Raw genomic sequence first — 11,238 nt, 5'->3', positions numbered from 1 at the left:
CTTTGAAACACATTTCAGAAACAAACCGGCAGTCATTCCTTCCTTTCTTATCAGGGGCTAAAAACTCAATGCAGACCTATACTATAGGTCTGCACTGAACACGTGGAAGAGAGTCAATACGCGCGCTGAGATTTTGCGCTGTCGGCCTTCTACGGTCGTCTTTGCGTGTCTCAGACACCTCGCCTAACAGCACCATCGGGGGGTAGCCGGGCGTGCGCGCTGTAATACAGTTTCGTGTCATTTTCTTTCTGCTGGGGAACGGGCCATATGGGAAAGCCGGAGCAAAAGCTGCCAGCGCGCGCGATCTCGCGAACGCCATGCGCCTCCTCATTCATTTTATTGCCTCCGCGAAAAGGTGTTATAGGGCTTTCCTGAGTTTGAAGCGTATAACGTATGACGCACCGTCATCCTTCTCCTCTGTAGTTGCGCTCCACCTTCCGTCCCCTCAACCGTAGCGCGCTTCCTCGCTCGTGACGGCAGGTGTCTCCCCCCCTTACACCTTCGTCTGCTTCTCCTCTCTCTTAATTTTCCTTTTTCGCCGTACAGAAGGAAACATGCAAGCTTTTTGTTGGGATGAGCATTTTAATGCTAACTGATAATAAAGATAACAACTGCAGCCCCTGCAGACGCAGCCACGATCTCCAGTTGCGTTAACAGTGCCGAGAGCAGCATCTTCGTAGTTTCTGTTTTCCATTATCTGCACTTATTGCTTGGCGCCCATGTGGGGTACCACCCGTGAGCTCTAGAAACTTGGTGCCCGTCTTCCCGTATGCCGTGCGCCATGCAGCAGTAGCTGCGGTCGCAGGAAGCTGTAATGCTGTAGACACTGCTACACTGGACGAAGCACATATGAAAATACGCATTGTGGTAGGCGCGGCATATATTGCACTTGATATGTAGTGAAGTTTCTAGAAGCACACGCAGCTGACTTGTTTGTCAGCGAGTGCTCTCTTACGTTCCACGTAGCCCTTTGTACTTTTGCGAGCGAAGGAGTAGATGGATAACGTCAGGTGTAGGCGTCGACAAAAATTTCTAAAGTTAGTCACAGGCGCTGGAGCAATTCAATATAGTTGAAATAGTTCGTTGGTACGCCAAGTACGACGTATATGGAAAAGTACATGTGTGCGGGGAAATTATGCGCATTTTGAGAACTTACAAGCATACTGAATATTAGGCGTTGTGGCTATGGCCCTTTTTTAAATTGTGGAACTTCAGAACTATACGACGTACGAAGCTGTAATTTTCTTTGAATAAAGTGCGTCCTTTTCTTGGTGAAACAAAGTGATAAATGTAATTGTTGGAGGTGGTTTGTACCCCTTATTAGAGTTTCCAAATATTTGGGCTTTGGCATACTCCACCCTTTCCAGGAGAGCAAAAGCTTTGCTTTGCTGCTTGTGAACGGCTGAGCATATCGAGTGGGCCTATGGTATGATAAAGTGCGAGTCGTGGTGAACACTTCGAATAAATTCGAAATGAATATGTGTTGCCATATTTCGGAGGGCGCACCCCACATAAAATATACTTTGCACAAAAAGTAGCTTATGGAGTAGTAGTAGCAAACAACTTTATTTTGTACAACTTATTAAATTGGTTTAATGGAGGGAAGCCGTTCCGTCATCAGAATACTTAATGAGGATTTCGCGGCAGGCTGCGACAGCCCACTCAAAGATAGCTAGCGTTACTCTATAAAATGTCCAACAATAAATAAAATTAGCGCTCTTCCATATTGTTCACGATGGTCCAGCAGACTGACAAAGGTGTTTCAATCATATTCGCAAACGTTCTACTCACATTTAGCGCCACTTAGAAGCGCTCATACTCGCGTCCCTGCAGTGATAGTGACTGGCGTTCACCCAAGTAAAAACGGGCCCATTCACACCCACCTATAGTAACTCAAGTTGATGCGTCCACCTCATCCACTGGCTTACTGTTGTTTCTAATCTCTTCCATTCAAATACTTCTTCACTCACACTCACACTGATGCCTATGAAATGGATGTATCAGTGGGTGCACTAATGAGGGACTATGCCGATCTATGGCTACGCCGCAGAAGCGGGACACAGATGCATAAGGAGCACGAGCAGTGCCAACCAGCTTGGAAGCTAGAACCCTAACTGAAGGTCGCTTCGCATCAGTTGAATTACACAATTTAGTATATATTTTAGCAGGTTACATTTAGCAGTTAATTTTTTTATTGTGCGTGAGATAGACCATATCCCCCCCCCCCCCCCCCCAATATGTCACCAAAGAAAATCGAATGCTCTCAGACTCATTCAAGAAAATTTGTGCATACGGCTCACTCGGGGTGATGGTCACTGATACCCACTCGCGACATTTGTAAACAGCAGGGCTCACTCAGACCCAGACTCATGATAGTTCTGCTCATGCTGGCTCATCAAGACTCAGAATTCCTAGCAGCTCGAAGTCGTCTGTGTGAGTCGACTCACGAGTCAGTCTGCCATAGGTCAGTTTGCCGACAAATGGTTGCATGCTGCATCGCGCCATGTCCCATCCGTGTGTAATTAGAACACCATCGGATAAGTCCTTGCCCATCGGGAAACGTTGTCACCACTGTCAAAAATTTGAAAGTGATTATCTCCTGCCCTTAGAAGTTAAACTGGCGCTAATTTGTATAAGACTGAACTATATAACACTTTTTTTCGAGGTGGGGGGAAGCGCGGATAGCTAGAGGTCACGCGAGCCATGGTACCTTGCAATTTGTTTAAAATCCTTGCTGCATTGGAAGCTGACGATTCTTATTATAGAGATTTTTGTTCATAAAAACATGCAACTGTGTAAATGTTATGATGATTTCCAGTTCTTAACACATTTGGTAGATGCCTTGAAGTGCATATAAATGCAGTTGATGCGCTTTTCACTGGCCTCAGCGCAGAAATGCGACCGCACATCACTTCATAATAAAAGCTGTTGAACCACCCAGGCTAACTGCGCAAAGAAGCGCTTGCTGACATTTTTCGGCTCCTTCATGCTGTAGCAACGACTGTCTTTCTTTTCAAACTACTGTCTAAAACGTAACAGATTGACAACACTCAAGAACTGCTTCGCACTGGCTCCTTGGTTGCCGTCTGCTGACATTTCTCATAAAAGTCGCAAGAAATGCTAAATGAAAAAGTGAAATGTCATTTCGTGCGTCAGCTATATTCTTGATAAAGTGCTGGATGCATTCAAGGTGTGAGAATGACGTCGTATTTAATATACAGACGTTTCTACAAAAACATTGGCGACCTTCAGAAAACAGATCTGCAAAGCTCGAAGTTTACGTGTCGGTTGCGTACGGTGTAACAACAGATATCTTCTTGATGGAGAGATTGCTCCGGCATTCTCGGGATTTGCAATTTAATGCGAAATATTGAACAGTTAGCGACGCTCGAGTCGAGATGTGGTTTTTTTTGTCAGCGTCAAACGGACCACTTCGGCGTGCCTAGGGTCGTTAAAGATACCTATTATATAATATATACGTCATCAGGAATGCAAAAGCGATGTGGCATGTTCCAAAGTGCTCTCGTTAATTTTCTAGTAAGAAAGGAAGCTCTAATTACTGCAAAAACGGGCTTTAGGTAAATGGGACACAGATATAGACTGAAAACGAGATATAAATTTTTCTAGTGTGAGAACACACTTACGGCAATTAGGGATTGTACGGTCACAAACGCTGTATTACGAAGAGTGCAATGTGTCAATATAAGTGGTGTTATTCAAGGGTATGTAGCACTTTCTATTGAACGTTTATAGGGTGCAAAAGGAGAGGTGGTCTATAAACAGGCGACACTTTAGTTCTTTTAGACGTCCTGTAAACATTACTCTATAGAACTTAATACATGTGATGTCAATGCACTCTCTATTTACCGTTTATGGAGAGCAAATGGAAACCCATTCTCTAGACAGGCCGCATATTAGGTTTTGTAGACGTCCTATAAATGTTTCTCTTTAAAATTCAGAATGTATGATGCAATGCGCATTTCATTGCACTTTTATACGGTAGCAATGGATAGGCGTTGTATAGAGAGGTAGCACCAGATGTGATAAACGCCTTCTGTACACATTCTTGTATAGATTTTATTACATATGGTTTCAATACAGCCGCTATAGAACGTTAATAGAAGGTGAATGTAGAGCCATTCTATAGACCTAGTGCTTCAGAAGTTCTATAGACATTCTATAAAATTATTTTACAGAGTTCGGGACATTTCACCTAAATGTACATTCCATCGCACGTATATTTCGTGTGAATGGACATGGTTCTATGGATTTGTTGCTTCATAATTCGCATACAGATTCTGTGCAGACGACTCTGTGGACCTCGAGTTCTCATCGGGTCCTTTTGGACTTCATAAAAACTCATTACCGTGGCTAAAGAAACTCCAAATTAACTTTCGTAAGGGGTGCCCAAGCCAACACAAGTTTCTCATTGACAATTTTTATCGAATAGTAGTATTTGAGAAGTTGAATAATTAATTGGGAATCGTTATGTCATTAGGCAGAATGCAAAAAAGAATAATTTGAATACCGCCAGGCGAAAATAAACAATATTATCTTGCTTTTGTCCTGCCACGTGGCAATAGCATACTTTTAAACCGTGGTGCATGATAGTTGCGACAATATGTGTACGGATATGAATATATACCTGTCTTCTCCAAGATATTAGAGCACATTATTTTCGTCCACGTTAACACTTTCTTTCGCAAGGACAACATACTTCCAGACATTTAGCACGGCTTTCGACGTCGAAAATCTAATCGTACATCAGTGTTAACTGAAAAAGAGTGGATAATTAGGAATGTCGAAGAATAAAGAAAGCTTACGCTCGTCGAGTTTATTGTTTATCACGAAAAATCTGATAACTTGAATCATGTCATTTTTCTCGCGAAGTGCTTATGCAGTGCGTGGCGTCACCCATTCACTTGTCACTGTTTTATTCATATCTGTGCAACACAAAACAATGCGTCCCCAATTGCTGAGTGTTGTTGTTTTTGTAAAACAGTTCTTGTGGTGTACTTCAAGGAAGCGTTCTGGTGCCGATGCTCTTCAATATCTACATAAATTACAATCTTAGGTTAATGACGACGCCTCATTTTGCTTCACGGAGATGACACTAGCCTCTTTGTTTCTGGACAAGGTGACAGAGAAACTGATGCCAAAGCCCAGAGCATGTTTTTCGATGTGCTGAAATGATCGACCACTGATTTGGCTACATACAAGCAAAAACAAACAAAAAAGCTGCGCTGTTCATATCCAGAGGGACCTAGACTAAGGTACTCCATCCAATAATAACTTGAGCATGCCAGCATGCCCGCTGAGATAGTTGGCGGATACAAAATTATGGGTGCCACTTCTTGTACTGATATAGCATGGACCTGCCAAACTAAATCATTCACTATGTCATTATCACATGGAGCCAGTGTTCTGTCGTGATGTACACACTTTTTTCCAAAAAAAAAAAAAACGCTTAACTCCAGATTTATCATGCGTTCTGAGATATACCAACATATATTTTCCTTGTCTAGGGCACCACATACCATTCTTCGGTTTAAAAAACGAGCGCTTTGGTACACTGCGAACGCGCCACATACTCATTCCCCCCCACACTTTCTTTTATAGTTATCAAAAAATCAGTATGAGGATAATGTGTTATTTCGCGTTACTTTATTCCTATCTGTTTGCTAATGAACATATAAAAGTGTTTATTGAAAGGATATGTGAAATAAGCATAGAGCATGGTTACTCACGGACCCTCAGACCGACACGTGGCTTGTTCCGCGCTGGCGCGCGGGCAATTTTGCGCGATCTCTAAGGTTTCTAATGTCAACTTTCCTCAATAAATGTGCACATAGACACGTTATTCTTGCTACATACTGCAAAAGATACTACTACGGGACGAATTACCTCTTGGGTAATGTGCTTATTTTATGTTGTTTTACTACCATTACAATGACAATTGTTAGCTTTGGGCATTATATTAATTGTTATTTGCGTTATTTTGTGATTTGTGCTCGCTTTAAACATTTTAGGTTCGTTAAGTGCAAGTACACATTTCCTGAGGGAATGTATTCAATAAATAATTGACTTCGTTGTCTTTGTTATATTTGTTCATTTCTGATAGCTTCTTGCTTTTATTTACTTCCTTTATTATTGTACTGCGCTTGTCTACATTTGAGCAAATATGGTCCGTTAAACCACTCTCATGTACGTGGGAGCTCAGGCAATTTAAAATGGGTTGCAACAACTTTTCGCTTGACGACCCCAAACTATTGTTCGAAAAAAGAAGAAAAAAATATTTCATTGAATTGATTACCTGATTAATTTGAACTGAATAAGGTTCTGTATCAGGTCCTTTCCATGCGTACCCTGCAAGTGTTCACAATTTTGCATAAACATTTGAATTCGAATGCGAGTGCAAGGCGGTGAAGATGCGAGCAAATAGTTTTCATAAATAACGTCAACTGGTGCATTCCCTTACTACAATAGCACAAATAAAATATGGAAAAACAACAATTTAGCAAATTTTCATCACAGTAAAGGCCAACTACCATGTAGTGTAGCCAGCTGAGCCGGGTGTTATAAATATTACGTCCGGTGTAAAACAATTTGAAAACGTTTCATATAAAATTCGCTAAATTGTCACGACATCTCACGCATACGCTAAAACGAGCAGAACGCATTACTCCCGCAATATTATTAAGGTATCGAAGCCGCAATACCTGTGGGGACCCCGCCCTTCATATTAGGGGAGAGGAGAGGAGGTTGCGCCAAGTCAGACTGGGGGGGGGGGAGAGGCATCTCATTGTAGTTTTATGGAGTTACTCTTAAAACAATACTTGCACCAGGCTATAAATACTGCTAATTTTCGTCAATAATGAGCCGAAATATTTGTTCCAACTGATTTGCAGCTTGTAAAGAATTCTAGGAATTAAAAATTGACGGGCCACCACGCTTCAGATATCTGCATAATTTACTGCGATGAGCCTGCAAATTACGAAAAGTCGATCTCGACACATTGTGGTGAAAACAAACACAATGTTATTGTTATAATGAATGAGCACTGATTCTGGTGGCCGTAAAAGATGCGATTTTAAACTGATAATATGGCTATTTGCAGCGCGAACTTTGTACATACCAGACACAATGTTGCATTTATGAGGATTATTTGTTAAAGACTTTAAGGAAATGGGAAATAAAAATTGAATGAAACAAAATTATAATCGTCTTGCACATTGAGGGAGGTCGATGCACTTTCATTTAAATCAGTCTGGAACCTGAAGACGAAAGAGAGCGTGGCAATGTGCCGATTATACAGAATTATACAGTGACAAAATACGAATCTAATTATGCCCGTCAAACGAAGACAAGTGCATGCAACAAAACCACGCTGTTGAGGTGCCTATTTGACCGGACTAGGAGCCACGCAGCGGTAACAGTCATGGCAGAGCGCGGACTCATGGCTGATCCTATACAGATGCGGGTGCGTTGGATATAAACTGGCCATCATAATTAATAGCAGTTGAATGAAGATAAATATCTAAACGCTCTAAAAGACTGTCGCTGTTGACACCGACAGAAATCGGAATTGTGACTTCTCCAAAATCTTCTATCCTATCACGCACAGCACACATCAAACCATCACGCGGCACAGAATAACATAAGTCCTCTACACCTATGGAAAATGCGAATAATGCAGTCCCCTGGTCTTCATTTATCGCCAAGATAACATGCATAGACTGAACGTGCACAATAAATGCAGCGGAAGCGACTATGTTACATTTATTAGGTTCATGACCAAAAGTAGCCTTCAATTACAAGCTTGTAAGTTGTTAAAATGGCCATTTCTCCGTGCGGTGTCTCATCTAACTGCGAGTTTGCAGCGAGTGCTGTCTCCTTGACAGTGAAAATAACCTCAGATCAATGTCAAATCCCAATGCGTCAGGTTTGTGCTGAGCTTTCTTGTATTCGCGTTGCCATGGACTTTACATGGTAGGCCGTATGTCACAATAGCATACGTTAAATATAAAAGTGGTCGGCATTTCGGTGATAGTGCACAAAAGTTTTTTTTCTGTCAGCAACTGGAGTAACGTCGACATGATATATGACCTATAAGTTTTGTCTACGTATGGCTGCAAAGGCCATCATTGCTCTTGGTTGTGCACTGTAGATGTCATGAGACACGCGAAGCCATCACGAACGTCGCGCTCGTTGTCGGTAGGGCTTAAAAGGCTGAGTTTGAGTACAATTTTCAGGCAGTATCTGAGAAGGGCTCCTCAACATTCAAAAACGTATTTGTGCAGAATTGAAATTTTCCATTGACAGTTTATTCGTGGTAACAATAAATCCGGTTCGTGGGCAGGCGCTTGGAGTACTAAGAGCTATAGGAGTTTCTTGAGATCATAGTAGTTTAGCTAGCTGCAAATTTTTTCCGGGAAAATAACCTGTGGCTTACGCACTATATGACGTGCGCCATAATTGTAGCGTGGTGTTGGCGCGTAAAACAACAGAGTTTGTATATATTCATGTTTAGCGATGACATATGCCAGGCAGTTTTCTCGTTTACATAGGAATACAAAGACAAGCGCACATTACTCGGACAACATATACAAACAGAAACATTGAAAAATTCCAAAAATTTCAATAACCAAAGGTTTAAATAAATGGTATAGGCACAATTGTAATTTAAACATTGCATCGGCTGACATTTTGAGTTCACAAATTTTAAATGTAACAGCAATTTTGAGAGAAATGCTGTCAAGCACAAAAAATTCACTGTGGTTCCTCGTACTTCTTTAGAAATATATTTTTAAGCGTTGCAGATAGAAAATAACTAAGACGGAATCAAAGTGGAAGCCCTTAGTTCAGAGTGCACAGCGGTCTGGCGTTCTTGGCCATTGGGCACAAGGAGTGCGCGAAAGAAAATGCGGCTCCAAATTTTCTTAAGTTGGCGTGCAAGAAGTTCTTGCCGCGTAGCAAACAATATCTATGCATAAGCGAAGTAATAAAAGGGCTGTGAGCTTCTTAATAGGCTAATTTCACAAAGTGGTTGTCACTTCCTTGTGAACCTTATTCAAGGTTAGAATGCTACAAAAGGTTCGTAAGATAACAGATAACCGCTCGAGAGTTGTTAAAGCAAGACATTCGAAGACAATCTTCTCACTTGATGGGTGATATAGATTTGTCCAGAAGTCACAGGAACAAGCTTTACCGTGAAAAACGCACTTATTCCAAAGAGAAACAAAGAATACGTGGGAATGAAGATAAACACTATCAGCAATTTGCTCTAAACTTTAAAGGAATCTTGGTGCTCTTGCTATATTGAAATAAAGGTCTATAAACTACATCTTTCGCTGTAGAGATAGGCACAAGTATACAACACCTGCTGAAGATTCGTCCTATCCGCAAGGCATGGAAACCACATACGAATTTTCAGAATAAAGAGAGAAAATCAGCAATAATGTTGTTCTAAAAAGTGTCTCTACCTTACATAGTAATATGGATAACTCAAACTTTGAAGGAGGGATGCTGTAACAAGAAGAGGCTGCATATTCACCCTTAGTTTGTAATAATATGCAATTCCCAACATTTGCTAAGTTCTAATAATAAGTAACACTTCATTTGATAGCCTGTAGTAAGGTTTTGGTAAATGTGGAAGTGAATATACTTAAGAAATGAAATAAGGCTCCGTTTGCGTCCAAACGTCAACTCATCTGCAATCGTCTCAGGTTAGACGTGAAGGTAAACTGGCGCAATGTAAAGCACGACACGGATGGTCGCACTCATAGTTTCCTACTGTAAAACACAGGTACGTTAGTCATGCTTACTCGCACAGCGGGCCACAAAGCAACTTGATTGGACGTGAGCTACTCCTGTGCACCTTGCCAGTAGTGCCTTTTTTCAATTATTGAAACCCAGGCTCGGTATAGCGAAAACATGGCCAACAAATGGCATCGATGTGCGGTAGCTATGTATTTCAACATTATTCGAGTCAAATACGTTGAATGAAGTAGTTTAGTCAAAAGCGCTGAAATATAAGATCTAATTTCTCTCAACCATGAGGACTTAGACGCGAAACAAGATGCTCCTTAAACTGCGTCCTAAATCTATGTATGATCTTGTAGAACTTGTAGTTTCCAAAGCTGCATGGTATAAGCACCACAGGCGCACTCTGCTCTGTTCCAACTACAATATGTGCAACTAATATGAGATTCCCATTTTCACGTGAGTGAGTAGAAACTACGATTTAACCAGCAGATTAAGCATTGCCATAAAACCAGAATCAGGACTACTGCGCTATATGTAAAGAGGGCCATGCATAACGTATAAGTCCGCAGCTGACAGCAGGGAACACAGGTGCATAAAAGCTTAAGCCACAGCTTCGGCGTACAAAGCAAAGGGCCCCATTGTCTGTGGAGGTAGCGTGATGGGCGATATGGCACGAGGTCCTCACCTGGTGTCGTGATATTAGAGTGTACTTTATGCGATCTATATTTTGGCATTTGTATTGAGAATAGGCATTCAATGTGAAAAAGAAGATGAAAGGATAGTAATTTTTTAACTACAATTGACGGAGTCGACAAAAAGTTCCTATGCGGGATAAAACACTAAAGGCTTGTAAGCGGGATGGGGCACACTTCTTTGAGAGTTAGAGAATCTTGTGCAAAGGAGCATGAAACTCTCGTTATTTTTTGCTGTCATTACTTTCACAGGTGCGTACCAATTAATTCATACATTCTACAGTGTAGCGTACCTATTCCTTACACAAGCTGTATTTAGACCAACCAAAATAATTCGTTTCTGCAATGAAAGTATTTGTGCTTCCTTAGAAATAACGGTTTCGTGCAAAATCCATTTCTGCTGCTGATCTCGCAAGAACAGCTCTGGTTATGCATTAAATATGCTGTTGGAATTGTGGATAGAAGGATTGGGTACCATAAATATGCATCAATATCTTAATGTCGACGCAACTTAAGGTCTTACTTTGCAGTTTTCCATTAGGAGTTTGTCATTAGGAATTATTCTTTGTGCTCCTCACCATGCCCGATTTTGTAGTTCGGTGATATTTTTATTCGTGAGAAACGTACACACTGATCTATGCGCTCTCTTAAACTGAGAGATTACTAAAATTTGATTGTTTGTTTTGAAAAAACTGATGAAGATTTACTATTAAGCTCGTAAACATATCGTCAAGAGTTCTGAACATTTTCGCGGATAGTGTTGGTACATTTCTGCACGCAC

At 41.2% G+C, this 11,238-nt stretch overlaps 1 protein-coding gene across 8 annotated transcripts in view; it reads left to right on the top strand.

Moving 5' to 3' along the window:
* Positions 1-10,591: 10,591 nt before the first annotated feature.
* The window catches only part of LOC126529321 (uncharacterized), a 38,190-nt gene continuing 37,543 nt past the window's right edge, over positions 10,592-11,238 (top strand). For 5 of the 8 annotated variants that reach the window (XM_055069474.2, XM_055069472.2, XM_055069477.2 and 2 more), the window contains exon 1: positions 10,593-10,709. In XM_055069474.2, the coding sequence (XP_054925449.1) occupies positions 10,670-10,709 (40 nt within the window). In that variant the 5' untranslated portion in view covers positions 10,593-10,669. Of the gene's footprint in view, positions 10,710-11,238 lie in introns of all 8 variants that reach the window. The other 3 variants (XM_055069478.2, XM_055069476.2, XM_055069475.2) reach the window with 2 other exon arrangements.

The sequence above is a fragment of the Dermacentor andersoni genome, chromosome 8 (genome assembly GCF_023375885.2).
Source record: "Dermacentor andersoni chromosome 8, qqDerAnde1_hic_scaffold, whole genome shotgun sequence".
In the NCBI taxonomy this organism is placed as follows: Eukaryota; Metazoa; Arthropoda; class Arachnida; order Ixodida; family Ixodidae; genus Dermacentor; species Dermacentor andersoni.
The sequence above is the reverse complement of the archived record's forward strand: the minus strand, read 5'-3'. Positions and strand labels throughout refer to the sequence as shown.